Source organism: Pelophylax lessonae, assembly GCF_965119305.1.
Source record: "Pelophylax lessonae genome assembly, chromosome: 1".
Lineage (NCBI taxonomy): Eukaryota > Metazoa > Chordata > Amphibia > Anura > Ranidae > Pelophylax > Pelophylax lessonae.
The window spans coordinates 212347800-212366415 of NC_138768.1; the positions used below are offsets into that span (position 1 = coordinate 212347800).

Here is an 18616-nt window from a genome sequence, read left to right on the forward strand (position 1 = left end):
ATGTTTAGGGGGGTGAGGGGTGAGTAGGGGGGGGGGGAGCCACAGGATTAGCTTGCACAAGGTGCCTGAACACCTAAGGCCGGCCCTGTTCAGCCCTCTGTAGGTTGATAACTTTCATTTCCATCAAACGATGTGACATCCTTTCGTTCCTAACACATTATCAAGTCCATATCAGTATATATATCCAACATAAGATTTTTCCCCATTGAGATCTGATGTGTTTTCAAAGTGTTCCTTTAATTTTTTTGAACAGTATATCTAAGGGTGAAGATCAGCTTTAATGCTCCTGCCTTGAAACTTCTTCGCTGGAAAAAGGAATCCTAACATTTTTTTCTTGTCTCATGTCCCTTCACAACCAACATGAACAATAAGCAAAATTGTCTACATATTTCAACAATTTTGTTCTTTCAGGTCTAGGAGTGACAATTTTGCTTTGTGTAAGGTCAAGAAACTTGCAGAAGCCCAATATTCTAAAGGATTGTGGATAAGTTAATGTTATAAATTATTATTTGTCTCTACATGTAATAAGGTAAGCTGATAAATACAGCATCAGCAGAATCCATAGGTTCCCTAAACTGGCCATACACTAAGAGAGATTGTTGTACAATATGAAAAGTGACATCGTAAGCTTGCATAAAAAGATCCAGGAGGACTACTGAGTTTAAGTTGAACCACCCCCCCCCCCCCCCCAAAAAAAAAAAAAATAATAACTTGCAATTTCAGAGGTCATGTTGTTTCAGAGAAAGTCAAGAAATCCCTATAAGAAGCTAATTATTGATTTTGACACAATTGTACAGCAATCCCTGACTGAAACATATTGTAGAACTCAAATTATAGATCTGCCATTGTTTTTATCTATTGAGGTAAGCCAGTACTGCACTTCACTTACTTTAAGGGAATTTACCCATTTTCCTCAAGTCTTATGAATGGCAGATGCATAAAACCCTCTGATCAACAACCTGGTCCCATTAAGTATGGCCAATTTTTACACATAAGAGTTGACTACCGGACTGTACAGCAGTTAAAAATCAGCATAGTAATATCATAACAAAGCAAAAGGCAACAAGTCACTTACTATATACACACTGATTTGTCTGTCCACTCCATTTGCCATCTTGCTGACATGTGCGTAAAGAGGAACCCTTTAGCGTGTATCCTTTGTTGCAGGTGATTTTCACTTGAGAGTTAACCAAGTAGCTTGTTCCCTCCTTCCTTCCATTCTTGGGGGGTTCAAGCCAGCCGCATGACACCACTAAGAGAAAGCGACAATGAAATTCAGTTAATAACATCTTATATCACTGCCCTCAAATCACTTTAATGATTCATTTTGTGAAAGAACTTATGAAACTCTCTATTTTAATATGCAGAATCAAGTCCCAGCATCAAAGGCAATTTGGAACATTCCCTACACTCTAGGTTCCAAGGAAAACTATTAATGATTGTCTGACATTATTTTGCTGTTATGAAATGCATATTGTATATGTGTAATTGTGTATGTTAAAATTGTAGGGACTATATAAAACATTTTCATTTCAAAGAAATTCCAGTATGATAAGGAAGTGTTGTGATTTATTGTATTATATTGAAATGTATACTCCAATATATTAAAGACATTTGAATAAAGCACTCCCTGTGCATAGGGAACCTTTCCCTTATTGATTTGTGACTGTTGTGTCAATCAAACAATAATCAACAAAAGGTACTACATAAATACATCAAAATAAAGCATCAATATACAAGTCCTTTATATTTAGTCCCCGTTCACATTAGGTCGCTCCGACTTAGGGGGCGACCTGTGAAGTCGTGTGCAGCGTGACTTCTGCGCGATTTGCACGGACTTCACATAATGGAAGTCAATGCAAGTCGCCTCCAGGTCGCCCCGAAGTAGTACAGGACCCTTTTTCTAAGTCGGAGCGACTTGTGTCGCTCCTATTAGAACGGCTCCTGTACTACACAGTGGGAGCGACGGTGCACGACTTGTCAGGATTGGCATTGCCAGAAATGGACACTAAGTTTTCATATTTGCAAATAAATTGTCCATTGTGAGAAAAGTGCCAAAATGCTTGTAAGTTTAAAATAAAGTGCAATTTGTGCTCCCCTTCTGCGTGCTCACACACTCACCAGCTGCTATGGACTCCCAGTGATAGGAGTCATATGTGCTTATTGAATATCCTGCGTGTGCTGGTCTTTGTTGTTCTCCCCGCTATCCTTGTTCCTTCTTGTTCCTCCGTATTTAGGGCAATAGTGTGCTCATGCATTAATAAATGGCAGAAGAAATCCACATAGTGTAATTCCGTAATTTATTATAAAAATCAGCAGGGTAAAACATATCCACTCACATTGATTTGGTAAAAAAAAGGCATGAAAAAACCTGGGACCCGAAGTTCACAACGGCGTGTGCCTCACCAGTGTCACCACCCGTGGTCAACTGACTTGTTTCGCCCCTCCCACAGGGTGTTATCACAAGGCAATGTGGACTTCCGGTTCCGGGTTTTTTTCATGCCTGTTTATTACCAAATCAATGTAAGTGGATTTATTCTGCCATTTATTCATGCATGAGCACACTTTTCCCCTTATTACGGAGGAACAAGGAGGAACAAGGATAGCGGGGAGAACAACAAAGACCAGCACACGCAGGATATTCAATAACATATAACTCCTATCACTGGGAGTCCATAGCAGCTGGTGAGTGTGTGAGCACACAGAAGGGGAGCACAAATTGCACTTTATTTTAAACTTACAAGCACTTTTGGCACTTTTTTTTAAGATGGAATTTTTATTTGCAAATATGAAGACTAAATATCACATACTTTTAAATTGATGTTTTAAATTGATGTTTTATGGATTACCTAGTGTTAATTATTGTTTGATTGACACAACAGTCACAAAATCAATAAGGGGAAGGTGCCCCATACACAGGGAGAGCTTAATACACATTGTTTTAATATTGCAAGGAACAGCACCTTTTTAGAGCAGCAAACCATCACAAACACATACTTATTTAGCATATACCTAAGTGCGGCATCATACACATTCAATACTCCAATATATGCTGTTAAACACATTTTGCAGCCCATTAAATAATTCTTATTGTCCTACCTGGTTGCAGAAGCTTGACCAAGTTTTGGTGATTGTCATGTGATAATTTTGTTGCATTTCCAACCCAAAGAGATCTTGTGGTGAGAGCATCAAATCTACAGAAATAATCATTTCCACACATTTTAATCACATCTTTTGTAAACTGGTCATTAGGATCTTCTTGGATTGAAAATGTGGGCAAGAAATTTGGGTCATGCTTAACCACATAGTTTTCTAATAGGAACTTTGAATCATAGGTGAAGAGGGAGCTGTCACTGGTCACTTGCCCTGAAAAAAAAAAAAAGAGACAATACAAACAAATGAAAAATGTTACCATTTTATCTTAACTTTTATGTTGTGGACCCAAGCCCTAATAATAATCCACAAATAATAAACACAATAAACGGTAGTTCCTTTTTCAACACAGGTATAATATGACTATTCCATTCATGTATTTAAATATTAAGATATGGAGTGATGTATAGGAGATGACCATGCTAACAAAGGCATTGACATTTTTTGTGCCTGATAGCTGGAAAGAATTGACTTGCAATTACTGCAGTCAATTCAAAGACTAAGTTTAGTCTATATAAAAAAAAATATTTACACATGGGACATTATTTACTAGTAAGCTTATGTGTCCCTTGTGCTGCTGGCTCCTGTTTTCCTTGGGATCTATGTCCTCTGATACTTCCCTACCCCTGCCTTTGCATTCTCTCGGTGCTAAGCAAAGGTAAAGCACAGGGGGCATTAGCTGCACCAGGTATTAAAAGATAATATAATGCTATTATATTACCACAAATGATAGAATGGAAAAATTCAAAGTGTGACAAAAGTTGGGTGAAGATAAAAAAACACATTAAGTGTAACACAATTAAATAGGAACATATGGATTCCTAAAAAATATAGAATGTTTGATGAAAACACACTAGACTAGAAATGTTTTTAAAATTTGGGATATAATTTAAAGACAAGCAAAATGGGAATTCTAGTCTCCACTAATTTCACTAGCAGGAACAAAATTATTTTTACCCGGAAACGGGGCACGTTTTGGGAAATGGAATAAAAATACACAGTTAAGATATAACAAAATAAGGGAAAATTAGTTAATATGAGGAACTGAGGCACAAAAGAGAATTGATGATATTAGATGAATGGAGGTATTTGCAACTAAAACATTTAGTGACAACACTACCACAACCAATTAGATTCAAGGAGAACTTAAACCCAATAGAACAATTATGTAAATCATAGACAAAATAGAAACATTATATATCCCGGATGTATAAAATACTCTCGATGTTGGAGGGACCAGAAATACCTCCATTCATTGAAAAATAGGAAAGGGAGTTAGTTTCACTTATAAAAGAGCAACAAGTGAGCAAAGTACTAAGGGCTTTCCATTGGTTGGTGGCAGGTATATAAATATGATAGAAATTAACTATAAATGTTTGACAAGATGGTATATTACACCTGACAAGGCACAACAATATCAGCAAGGAAAACCTCCCCTATGTTGGAGAGGATGTTATCAAAAAGTCACCATGGCACATCTTTGGCGGGATTGCAAGAAGATATGGGATTATTGGCAGGAGGTACAGCAATATATACAGTATCTCACAAAAGTGAGTACACCCCTCCCATTTTTGTAAATATTTTACATGTGACAACAATGAAAAAATGACAGTTTGCTACAATGTAAAGTAGTGAGTGTACAGCTTGTATTAGAGTGTAAATTTGCTGTCCCCTCAAAATAACTCAACACACAGCCATTAATGTCTAAACCACCCTCCCCAGTGTCATGAGACTCATTAGTGTTACAAGATCTAAGATGTGAATGGGGAGCAGGTGTCTTAAATCTAGTGTTATCTATCTCACTCTCTTATACTGGTCACTGGAAGTTCAAATGGTTCAGATGGTGTCAAGTAAGTGTGGTGGCAATCAGGTGAGGAGTACAAAGACAAGTGTGTCTTGCCTACAGTCAAACATGGTGGTGGGAGTGTCATGGTCTAGGGCTGCATGAGTGCTGCCGGAAACTGGGGAGCTACAGTTCATTGAGGGAACCATGAATGCCAACATGTACTGTGACATACTGAGCCCCTCCCTTCGGAAACTGGGCCGCAGGGCAATATTCCAACATGATAACGACCCCAAACACACCTCCAAGATGACCACTGTCTTGCTAAAGAAGCTGAGGGTAAAGGTGATGGACTGGCCAAGCATGTCTCCAGACCTAAACCCTATTGAGCATCTGTGGGGCATCCTAAAATGGAGGGTGGAGGAGCGCAAGGTCTCTAACATCCACCAGCTATGTGATGTCATCATGAAGGAGTGGAAGAGGACTCCAGTGGCAACCTATGAAGCTCTGGTGAACTCCTTGCCCAAGAGGGTTAAGGCAATGCTGGAAATAATGGTGGCCACACAAAATATTGACACTTTGGGCCCCATTTGGACATGTTCACTTAGGGGTGTACTCACTTTGTTGCCAGCAGTTTAGACCTTAATGGCTGTGTGTTGAGTTATTTTGAGGGGACCGCAAATGTACACTGTTATACAAGCTGTACACTCACTACTTTACATTGTAGCAAATTGTCATTTCTTCAGTGTTGTCACATGAAAAAAAAATAATCTTCTCACACTTCCCCCGACGATAGGGCCCCACTCCCGCTGTGTCCATAAAAAAAAAGCTTTACAACCACCTAAAGCAATAAATAGATCACCTCCCTGCCTCCAGCTTGTTATTGGCTAGTGACTGGGCAGTGGTAGCCCATCTCTCTTTTATTTTATTTCTCCTATTGTAAGCTTGTATTTTGTCAGTACATTTTCATTTAACATACCTGATTGGCTCCTTGTGCTTCACTTACTTACCTTTCTCAGTCTAAATGCTGCTATAGAGGGGATTACAAGAGGCTCATATCAAGCCAAATTCAGGTACTTATGCTCTCTACATTAAAAAAAACTTTTTTGTTTTGGTTCATAAATACATAACTGCATAAACTGCATAAACTGCATTTCATATAGTAATTGTATACATATTAAAGTGGTTGTAAACCCCCGGGTACTGTTTGTACCTATAGGTAAGCCTTTGATAAAGCTTACCTTTAGGTACTGTAAATATCTCCTAAACTTGCACTGTTTAGTAGATATTTACATTGCATGCAGCCGACGACGTCACCGGCGCATGCGCTCTGAAGGAATGGCCGCCTGTGCCATTTCTTCAGAGCCCTGTGCCATGCCCAGGGGCTGCAGCGCGCATGCATGAGAGTGATGTCAGGTGGGTCCAACCAATAGCACAGCTAGAGTCAGCAGACCCAGAAGGAAGATGGGTGAAGATGGATGCGGCCTCCAGCGGGGAAGACGCAGGCTTCGTTTGCAGGTAAGTGTTTTTTTTCAAGACTTTATTTCCTCTTTAAGTTGTGAGAAATTGTGATTCAAAGAATTGCAGTATATAATTGATGTCATTTTCCTTCTTTCTCTGACAACCAGAACCATCTTTATTCAAGATTTAATCCTGTTTCGCTTTTTACTGCTTAGAGTGGCCCAAGGATAGTGCTGGTCAAAGGATAACTCAGTCAATGTATATTCCTACCTGTGTAAGTTGCCCTTATTTTGGTGGCTTGCCTCTCATTCTGTGACCATACATTTACAATATACATTCTGTATGAATATGCACTGCACAAGCGATGTCACTGTTCTAGGAAGACTGGGGAAAGAATGCCTCCGGCCTTCAGCAGACTGATAACATTGTGGCCAAAGCAAATTTTCTTAACTGGAGCTCAAATACTGCTTTTTATTTTGTATAATTATTTATTCATGCAGACTTCTAAATTTACTTGTGGGTCCAGTTTGAAATAAGTGGCAAAAAAAAGACAATACAATAAAAATGTTTTTCTCCAATGCCCTAAACAAAACACATCGGTGTGATCAATACCTATTGAAAACCACATATTTTCTCCAGCCCATTCAATTTTTTCTGTGTTAAAAAGGCAGCAACATACATGCCTATGATTCCTTTGTAACTAATGTCCTCAACAACATATTGTTAACATGACAAAAGTATTTTATATCACATACAGCTGAAGTTACTATTAATGTGACCATTACTTACAGTTGGCGCCAAGCTGGAAAAGTTCCTCAGGTTTGGCATTAGTTGGCAAACTAGTTCCATTTCTGAATTTAAAATCATCTGTAGCATCATTGTTCATATTTCCCATAAGTCCTTGTGTTTGATTCATGAACTCAGGAGGTAGAAGAGCATTAATGCTTACAAACCCTCCTTCTCCTCTTACTTCCACTCCAGCCCCAGAGGAGAACATTGCTGTTATACTTTGATTAGAGCCTGCAAATAAAAATACCCCTTTGGGAAATATAGATATACATATTATTACTTTTATTTTCTTGTCAATGGGTGTAGCTGTTTTAAAGTTATACAGTAATACATTTAAAGGCACTGGGGTTGGCTTACTAAAAGCAAAAAAGTGCATTTTTCAAATGCTGTTGAATTCTGCAAGGGAATTATCCCCAGTAAAGTAAATGAGGTGAAGCTCTTCTGACTTCCATCATCTAGTCATGTGCAACCAAAAATATTTTTGTTTTTTTTCCCTTGCTTGTGATTTGTAAAGTGAAGCTTCACCTCCTTCATTGATTTCTGGGCAAAATTATGTTGCAGGGTGCAACTTTCCTTGCAAAGTGAATGGTGTATTTGCTTTTAGTAAATCAATCCCACTGAGTTAAATACATGTCAGGGCAAATTTAAAAAAAATGTATTCGGTACACAACTAAAATATATTCACATTAATTTATCTATGTTTTTTTCTAATTAAAAATTCAACAAGTACATAAAATTGTCTGCCAATAACAATCCAGTGAGCTCCTAATAATTTCCTGGTTGAACTGACAATGCATTGCCTCTTCTGCATTAAATTCCCGGACAGTGCTGCTAGCCCTGCGTGTTGGAATCTAGTCCATTCCCACCCCTCTCTGCTCCACTCTACATCTGTACATTCATTTGTTTTCTTACCAAAACAATGCTACTGCATTGACTCCGAAGAGTATGCCCACAAGCTGTATATTGGTAAAATGAGCTCAGTAGGTACTGAATTACTGAATTATGCCTATGGACAACAATACTTAGACCAGATATTTTATAGATATTTTATATTAGGCCTCAGCCAGAGACCAATCTAAAGTTAGGAAGGTTACATGTCAGTAAATTCTATGTTCTACTTCACTGTAGAGCGCTGCTGAATATAATGACATACACAACATTTGTCATACTAATAAAGCATGTCTGCTGGTGCACTCACCCTTCAGGTCCAACCAGGTTCGATCAAGATGAAGGACTTCCTGATTTAGGAGAACCTCCAGACTTTTGGAGTCTGCTGCTAGACGTACCTCTAGCAAATCTGAACTTTCCTCTTGCATAGCCACAGAGGAAAAGCCAGTTACTGAAGTAAAAGAACCTGCAGTGTAATAAAAAAATATACCTATATCAGGTAGAGAAAAATGTCCAGATATTGACTATACCTTCACTCTTAAAAATAGTTACATTGACCTGCTGATCACAGACTTTTGAAATACAGGATCCTACTGACAAGCAACTTTCTTAAGTAGGGCCAAGCACATCATCTTCATGGGTTTGGGGTTAAATATTGTATAAAATAACATATAACCCACAAACAATAAGTTCCAAAAATACTTGAAATTACAAAAGACATTGATAGAGCTCAACCTCAAATGTACACACAGTGTGCTGTATCCATAAGCAAATATAATGTAAGAGGACCCAGTGATCTGGCACATAAAGTAATGTAGAAAATAGTTTTTTTCTACATTACTATATATGTCAGATCACTGGGTCCTCTTACATTATATTTGCTTATGGATACAGCACACTGTGTGTACATTTGAGGTTGAGCTCAGTCAGGTTTTTACGTTTCCTTTTATCCCATCTTCATACATGAACACACCAACAGCTCCCTCTTAACATAACTTAATTCAAGTTCACCTTTCACTGAAAAAAGGAAAGAAAGGATAGGAGGAAGGGGAAAAATAATAGGGAAAATAAATTTTTTTTTTTCTTGTTCTTTTTCCATTTTGTCTTGAGGACACATTTTATTATTTTTTTTTGTTTCAAAAGACATTCATAGCTACAGTGTATTATAGTACAGAAGCTTCTGTTAGTTTCTCAGGTAGTAGGGTTAGCCCAGTTTTGGGAATCCCTTAATGCTTTTGTGCTTCTGCAGGTCTGAAAAGCAATATTACTGACAACAGAGTAACATACTTAAATCAATCACTTACCATTTTCAAACTTAGCAGCCTGAGTGCGGCCTTGAATCTTCAGTGAATGATTAGGGGATTCAATCAATATGTATTCACCTCTACCCTTGAAAGTGAAATTAGACCCATCAAAGGTGATAAAGTGTGGATCCCCAAATGAGGATGCTGCAACACAAATACATAACATATGCAGTTACAAAAACTGATGTATTGTGCGCTCTTCACCTTAATATAGTGGCTCAGTAGTTATAATCATTATCTTTACTTTTTTAAACCCCCATAATTTTCTGGATTGTACAAAATACACAAAATCGGGAAAAATAAAATAATAAAGGTAGTGCCCTAAGAGGCTCACAATCAAAAGAGATGATTGTACTGTATGTATGCTACAGTACATACTGTATATTAGTCAGGAAACATTACAGTGATTGGATGTAGTGGTATGATTATTGATAAAGGGAAAGAGGGAAAAGAAAAATCAAATTCAATAAATAGGTTATAAACATTGGAAATTTCGTTATTCCAAAGAGTACCACAAATCTTGCGGTAGTGTATTGGATGAGTATATAAGTAAATTAGAAGAAGGGAATATTTATAGATTTATTTAGAAATATAGGTTGAGAATAAGTATGTATTTTGAAGGTGAAGTAAAAAAACGTGACTCCTTTTTGTGTTGCCCAAAAAACTTGTGGAAGGAACTAGCAAGCAGAGTGCCTGTCCTGTTTGCTTTTTTCTGCATATTCCCTAGTGGTGACAAAACATAATACATAAATGGACGAGACCTATTATGTACAATTTCACAGCTACTGGATATAAAATAGATTTGTAGTGTATATTGATCTTTAGTGGTTAAATTATATACAAAAATGCCTTGCAGATTGGTGTTTTTTTTTCTAATTGTCTTTTGCATTATAGAAAGATTAATTATTTATACACTGTATAGAGTGAACAGTTTCCCACTGTTTATCTACATTTTTAAATGTTAAGGTCCTGTAGATGTCACATAATTAAGTAGGGTCTTTTGGTTTAGTAGTATCATTGCTGCCAGGTGAATCCAGTAATTTTGGGGGGCTTTGAAGTCACAAAGTAATTTTTGAAGCTACAAATTATGTTGAATAAAACATAGCAGTATAAAATATAATCTCTCATCTTACTTTTTACTTCACCTAACTTTACATTTCCCTTTGGAAATACATTGCATTTAAAATGTATTGCATGTCTTGACCCCTCTATGGCGGACCTGGACACCCCCTTATTGCTCCTGTCTCCTATCCTCTCCTCTCCCGCCCCTTCCTTTTTTCATTTCTCTCTGTCTTCTCTTTCTTCTTTGCTCATTTCTTTCTCTACTCTCTTTTGTTTCCGCTGATCTGTAACCCAGCGGACATGGTCCTCCCTGGCTCTTTATGGACCTACTAGCGCCGCCTAGTGCGGCTCTTTTGCTGTAATTTGCTGCATTTATATCTTGGTGTACCACTACTATTGCATCAATGTCCCGGGACCGGTGGTGTGGCGGTGGGCTGGGGTTTGGGCGGCCGCTCTTCTCCTTTCGGCGCAGTGTGTTCCCTTGGGGGCGCCGGGGGGGGGAGCGGGCCCGGACCTGGTTCGCGTCGCCTTGGTCCGGGACGCAATTGGAAGAGTACTCTTTAGCGTGATACTCCACTGTTATACGCTCCTTCGGGGGCTGTGTCAAAAGTTACTTTTTTGATCTGTGTTATTGTATTTCATAACAGATGTTACTTCAATGTCTTCTTGTGTATTTTTCATTTGAACTTAAACCAAATAAAAATCCATTGAAATCTTAAAATGTATTGCATGGTAAAATGTGCATTTTAGACCTGGAAACTTCAAAATATATTACTCCTGAAAGAAGAGAACCAGTAGATTAAATAAAGGGTAGTTGCAAATGTTTATGTTGCATGATACTATACTGTTTTCCAAAGATCCCGTATTAATTCAGTACAAAAAAAAAACACTTAATGTGGCACACATACATAATACAATTAAATGTTTTTTTGTAAAATTTAAAACACGATACTGTGTTGAGTAAATAGACACAATAGATACGTCAAGCCTAAAACTGCACACATTTGTGAAACAGAAAAAACTGTCTGCAGGGGATGCTTTAAAAAGCTTTAATCATCATCAGTTTGGAGTAACCATAGTTAATGGCCCTTGTATTATTCCTATCACTCCAGCACTTGTGGTAACAGGGGCGTAACTACAGGGGTTGCAGGGGTTGCAATCGCCACCGGGCCCCATGCTCCAGGGGGCCTGTGCAGCTCCCCTGTACACCTGAATAGGAGGGGCGGCATAGGCAGCATGTAGAGAAATCACTGTCCTCATTTTTTCCTCCTGTAGCTTCAGGAGGAAAATGGAGGACATTGGTTCCTCTGTATGTTGCCCCCGCCACTCCTCCTATCCACTCCTATCCAGTTCACTTGTGCTCTGCTGTCTCTGGGCCCCTATGTGCTCCCCTGGTCCCCCCCCCTACTGTGCTGCCCCCTCCCCTGTGCTCCCTCCCCTCTCCTGCCGGCTGCTGCAGGGGATGTGCAATAGAAAAGCAGGAAGGGGTCGGTAAATATGTAATTTACCAGCTCCTCCCTTTTCTGAATGGCCAGAGTCATAGTCAGTGACATTGTAAAAAATGATAAAAAATTCAACAATTAAAATACCAAAAAAAAAAAAAAAAAAACGAATGACCCCAGTGGGTCAACTTCGTCACACTTGCGCCTGGGCCCTGGCATTCCACCACTGTGGGGAGGCCTCAAGATGGCAGGAAGGGGGTCCACTGCAGAACTTGTAAAAGGGTCCCACTGCGGGACCGTAATAAAGGGCCCTGCAACAAAGGGTCAAGGGCCCCGGCCAGGGGTCCGGGGGGGGCCCTTCATGGTTTCTTGCACCGGGGCCCTGAAGGTTCTAGTTACGCCTCTGTGTGGTAATACTCAATATGTGTTATAAATTCTTAGGTAAAGACAGAATCTGACAGCTGGGAACCTGGAAGTGTTCAGAGCACAGCACTTATGTGCTCACAAAAAAGTGAGAGGATCATCAAATGGATGTTTGCTCTCTTTGCCCATCTTGAAGAAGTCCTCAGTAGCCCTTGCCCTGAGTGTTACCAAATCTCAAGGTTCTATGTATAATAGGTCCCACGATTAACACTAAGGAGGTTAAAGTACGACTCCTGTTATTATTATTATTATTATAATTATTTACAGGATTTATACAGTGCCAGCAGTTTACTCAGCACTTTACAACATGAGGGCAGACAGTAATTACAATATGATTCAATACAGTAGGGATTGGAGGACCCTATCGATTAAAACCTACAATCCAGGAGGGAGCGCCAAGAGATACAAATGGTAATAGCTGCGAGGAATGGGCTGATGGAGAAAAAAAAAAAGCACAGTTGTTAAGTAGAGGTAGGATAGGCCTCTTTGAAGAGAAGGGTTTTCAGGGATCGACTAAAAACTGACAGAGTAGGAGATAGTCAAACAGATTGGGGTAGGAAGTTTCAAAGGATGGGAGAGGCTCAGAAGAAGTCCTGGAGGTGAGCATTGGAAGAGGTGAAAAGGGAACTAGAGAGCAGGAGGTATTGGGAGGAATGAGAACGAGAAGGTTGGTATTTTGAGACTAGGTTAGTGATGTAGCTGCGGGCCAAGTTGTGGATAGGTTTGGAAGCAGTTAATATTTTGAATTTAATTTGTTGTGTGAGTGAAAACCAGTGGAGGGATTGACAGAGAGGGGTAGCAGATACTGAACAGTTGGTAAGGTGAATGAGTCTGGCAGCAGCATTTATGATGGGCTGAAGAGGAGATAGCCTAAGTAAAGGTAAGCCAATGAGGAGGGAGTTCCCGTAGTTGAGGTGAGACATAACAAGTGAGTGAATTAGGAGCTTTGTGGTGTCATTGGTTAGGAAGGTCACATTTTTAAGATGTTAGGTAGGTTGAGGTAGTAAGGAATGGAAAATAATTGGATTAGGGGCTGAAAGGAGAGTTCAGAGTCCAGGATTGCACCTAGTTCCTTGACATGCTAGGATGGGTTAATAATTGTGGCATCGATCTTGGTAGAGAAATCAGGGGAAGAGGCAAGGAGGGGACGAAATATTATGAGCTCAGTTTTGAATAGATTGAGTTTGAGGAAGTGGTGTGACATCCAGACTGATATGTCTGTTAGTAAACTAGTGATGCGTGTGTTATGTTACATTTTTGCGTCCTATCTGGAGAAATCTACCCTCTCCCTATTTATCTGTTTGTCCTGAAGACCATAGGAAAGAAAATGTCAGAAAAACCAAAATTTTAGAGCTGTCATAAGAATAAATTAGATGACAGTTAATCTTCTAATGCTGACACCCGTTTGAGTAACAATGGGCTTCAAAGAGGGGTATGCCCCTCAGAATGCGCAAAATTCCATTTACTTCCTGATGTGTTTCTGAGACTAGGAGTGAAAGGAGATCTCAGAGATGGGAACACAGACAGTAAAGAAAACAAAACAAAACAAAAAAAAAAGTTTTGGCCACAGTTACTACGTACAAGCACGGTTCTGCCTCAAATACATAGAAGCTACTGGTTTCCCAGTAAGCTTTCAGTTTCCGTTCTACTCTTGTCATTTACCTTTAAAAGTTTTGCCTTTGTAACACAGCCAGGTAACAGGTTTTTATAAATTCTACACTGATTAATGGACCAAGTGTCCAGACCAATTTCTATAAATTCCTGGGAAAATATTTTGTGATGTGCTAAAAAGGTCTGTATATATAATGCAACATTATTACAGTACATTTGAAGTTTATATTTTACATGTACTAATTTGGGACATTGGCTTGCAGCATATTTTTCATATATTTTAATGTAATCATACTAAAGAGCTTGTTTTACAAATAAGTGTACCTAATTTTACCACTAGATGGAGGTATTGCATAAACAAAAACAGTCACAGGCTGTGAGCAGTTCTGAGCACACATCTCACTTGATATGTCTCCTACTCTAACAGGTTTAGAGAATAAAAAAAAAAACTTGCACTGTTTACTGGCTGAGCTACATCTATGATTGTGATAAAGAAAAAATGTGCGCAAGAGCCCTTATCAATTTCCTAACGAAAGCTGCAGACACCCCGAATAACCTGAAAGTGTAGGAATGTGTATGAATGTGCTGCACTAAAAATGACATAAGGATCTACACAAATGTCCTATAAAGCATTGCAATAAAAATCTCCATAAAAAAATGTGTAAATGTGCTGGTAAAGAAGTGACAACAATAATTTATCCAAAAACAACCCTTATTTTACCTAAACCAACAATATATTACAGACAAATAAATTTCTGAAAATATATTCAAATAAAGTCCCAAAGTATAAATAGTCTAAACTGAAGAAAAACATAAATCCCAGTAGTGCAAATTCATACTTCTTCAATGAAAGTGTGCTCCAAGCGACAATCCTCCATATATAATTGGTAGTAGGCTCATAGGAACCCTAACTAAATTTGCAATCTTCAAAGAATAGCTCCTAACCGGTTCTCATTTGAAGGGCCTGACCCTTTTTTTTTTCTTTGCCTAATTCATTCTGCCCCTCCTTATTTTTCAGTTGTCCTGCTTTTTAGTACACCACTAGTCACCGCTGAGAGCTTCCATCTTCCCTTGCTCTTCCTTCCGGGTTTGCGGGCTCTGGCTGTATGAGTGGCTGGGAGCTCTCGGCTAACGTACAGAGCTCTGAAGGTCTGGCATGGTATAATGTAAGTTCAAATGTGAAACAGCCAATTTTGTTTGTATTTCTAATCATTTGCATTTATAGATTTATAGTAATATTGTCTGGCTCTCACTAAATGTAAAATATTATAATTTAGAATTATTTATACCCATCCTTTCCCCTGAAGAAGCAAATCATCTTCCCGAAACATGTTGTGATTTATCTGAGGATTCAATCCAAGGTGACCAAGCTAAACGATTGTTGGCAGTTTTTGGGTGTATCTCCATACAATAGGGTATTCATATTTTTGTATGGTATTGTGCTATATGTATGTTATCACATTGGAAAAATTATGATGTCATTTTATCAGGACCCAGGATTTTTTTATGCTTTGTTTCTAAAATAAAATTGTCATTTACCTTTTAAATGAATTATGCTTTGGTCTGCCTATAAAGTCCAAAGGGGGTTAACGTTTTGCATTTTTGAAATCTGTTTATTTGGGATGTTAGCAGTATAATTATCACTTTGCTTTGCATATAAAGCAGACAGCCCACTGCTTCAAATATTCCATTCTTATTTAATATTTTTAAGAATAGTAATTACATGATAAAATGGGCGGAGCCTGTACAAGAGAATCATCATTCATGAGTGCCTAGGGCAGCATCATGTCTCTGCGCAGCAGGAATAATAGCTTCATTAAACTGGGTCAACCTTATTTTTATTTTTAAATGGGTCAAGCTGTTTTTTATTCATTTATGAGATTTTGTTATTATCGCCTGAAAACTAATTTATCTAGCATCTCTCAAATCTTTTGTTAGCTTTCAACTCAACAATTTCTATACTAGACATTTTTGGAAAATAAAGACTATTGTTACAGCTCAATCTGGTCAAACTCTAGTGGTGCAGATCTGTTTTTTTCTTTATAAAGCATAACTGTTATTGCTAACACTGAACCATGTGGGTGATTTTTTATTTCACAATTTTTCTCAAGAAATATGTTTTACTTTTTTTAATGTTTGAGTTAATTCATGCATGCATTAATATGAACCTCCGAGTATCACCATAATGCAGGCAGTTCAATCAATTTCTTACTACAAAATTTTGTATAATTGCAAGATTGTTGAACTATTTGCTTCTGTTTTGTACAGACCTTTGAAAAGTTAAACTCATGAGATTGATGAAATTTGTGAAGGTACCGTGCGAGTAGGCCCTTACCCCTAATAGGTATGCAAACCAAAAGGATAGAAAAAAGTGGGGCTTTGCGGGCCAGTGGGAGTAGAAGGATCACACCAAAACCAACTTATATAAAAACAATTTACATTTTATTGAGTTTCACAGTAAAAAGCATGGGCGATCACGCGCATGTTCACAAGGACAAGACACATAGAAAAGTTCCTATAAAATCAATTGATAAGATTCATTCAAATAGAAATACATCCCATAAGGGAAAAGAACCAAAAGCCTGTGTAGGATGGAAAATAGGTCTCAGGTGGAATGCGGTCAATGTAGGTCCCCAATAAGCCGACGCGTTTTGCTCAAGGCTTCCTCAGGGCCAGAGAGACCATGAAAGACCGTTATTTCCTTTTTAATGACTCAGGAGGTGGCAGATTGGCGACACATAGAACAATAGATATCAATCCCTCAATGTTTGTATATAGCATCCGAGATGTATATATATTCACTCATTTATTTTAGGTGTCCAGCCTCTCAATCACCACAAGAGCAACGCTTTTTATGCTAAATAGAGTAGCACCTCTTTATAGCTTGATACTTAATATTCTGGGAGTACGGTGGTTACCACACTAGTAGCTGCACTTCATATATCCACCTATAGTTTCCTCCTCCCTTGGACGGACCCGGTGGGGTGATTATTTGGTGTGTATATATAACGGTAGAAATATGCAATCTGTGCAAAATGTAGTCTACGTTCATTGGAAAAGAAACCTTTACAGTTGAATGACCAGTGGAAAGTGATGAGTTTAATCACCTGTTACCAACTGAAACCAGTTTGTGGGGAAATTGTAAATTGACATCTTGGTTCCCAACCCTGCTCTGGCCTTGCTTATCACACACTGTAAAAAGAATGTATTTCAGCCAAGTAGTTCACAGAAGGACCTTGAGGTCTATAAATGTTGTAAAGGTCCATGTTTGGGTATACCAAAAGTTTAGGACAGCTGTTTTACCAGAAAAAGGGTTGATGGCCTGACTTTACTCAACTTTAGAGCAATACCACTAGATCACCTTTCTGCCTCCATCCTGTGGCTGAACAATGACAGCTGACTAATGAGCTCATTCCTGTACCCTTCCTACATTCACTTCCTGAATTGCTGCTCTGTGATTGGCCCAGAGCTACTCTCTTCTCTCCCGGTACAGGGCTGAAACCAAGATCAATGCATAGACTTTTATTAAAAATACATTAAATTATTTTTAACAACTACATACCTGGTGTTTTATGTATACTTGGAGTTCAGCTTTAACTTTACCTATAGTTTATGCTGATATTGTAATACTTCGTTAGTTTGTGCCTTCACAAACCTGGTACCAAACTCACCCTACAAAGCTATATTTCTAACGTGTAATAAATAAGTACTTACCAACTTTTGGTGGTTTGTACTTGCGACAGTCACTGGAAGGTCTAAGTTTCATGTAGTAGTCACAATTATTCGACCAGAGGCAACAGTAATAGAAAGAGATGACATCATAGATCCAATGAGAAAAGCCTGGTACTCTGGGGGGCTTCTTGTATGGTGGGGAGCCCCAGTCATGACCTCGGTCAGGGGTGCTACCCCCTATAGAATCAGTGGTGAGGACTTGGAGACCATCTTTATCATAACAGCACTGTTGACCTGCTGCAAAGGTAGGACTGAAAAAAAATAACATTTTATTGTTAGCAGTATTTTTCTTTGATCTAGTTTTATTTTTGTCATGCATATCTATGTATCTCAAAACTATTATTTTTATATAGCTTGTATATTTCAAATATGACTAAGGGCATAATCTCATGACAATATTTTAGATAAAGTTTTGTAGCAGACAAGGCAGAACAATTGACTGATATCAGAATGACTATGTTTGGGGTTGAGCAACTTTACAAATGGGTTGAGACAGAGGATCTGCAACTTTTTTGATTGAGCCTTCCCTATTCTTTGTGGTCTTTTATATTAGGTCAAGCGATCTGCCTTGCATATCCCTTTATAGGAAAACATACAGCGACACCTATGCTACACTGGTTGTGTGAAAAGATGCATAAGATGCATCTTTTGCATAAGATGCATAAACTCAGAATCATTACAGATTATGAGTTAATTCCAACAAATAGAATACTGGAAAAAAAAGTTACCTGCCATAGATGCCTCTGACACAGTGCACAGCTCCAGGATGGTAAGTACATGTGCTTCCCGTCTCTATGTTACATCCGTAATCAGGCTGCAACATAGAAGCATAATTCTGGTTATTAAGTATAGCAAGTTTGACTGTATTATTGGTATAGCATTACACATATTGTAAACAGATGTGTGTTTTGTTGCACTGTTATCAGGCATAGATTTTTAGAAAGATGACAGAGGCCGAATATTTGGGC

At 38.5% G+C, this 18616-nt stretch overlaps 1 protein-coding gene across 1 annotated transcript in view; it reads right to left on the minus strand.

The window, feature by feature from the left end:
• Nucleotides 1-18616, minus strand: part of SUSD2 (sushi domain containing 2) — a 309764-nt gene that overhangs the window by 76305 nt on the left and 214843 nt on the right. The window contains exons 19-25 of the mRNA XM_082266033.1: nucleotides 18377-18462; nucleotides 17631-17899; nucleotides 9379-9522; nucleotides 8385-8540; nucleotides 7187-7435; nucleotides 3100-3366; nucleotides 1076-1252 (exon numbers count right to left, since the gene is read on the minus strand). Of these exons, the coding sequence (XP_082122159.1) occupies nucleotides 1076-1252; nucleotides 3100-3366; nucleotides 7187-7435; nucleotides 8385-8540; nucleotides 9379-9522; nucleotides 17631-17899; nucleotides 18377-18462 (1348 nt within the window). The remainder of the gene's footprint in view (nucleotides 1-1075; nucleotides 1253-3099; nucleotides 3367-7186; nucleotides 7436-8384; nucleotides 8541-9378; nucleotides 9523-17630; nucleotides 17900-18376; nucleotides 18463-18616) is intronic.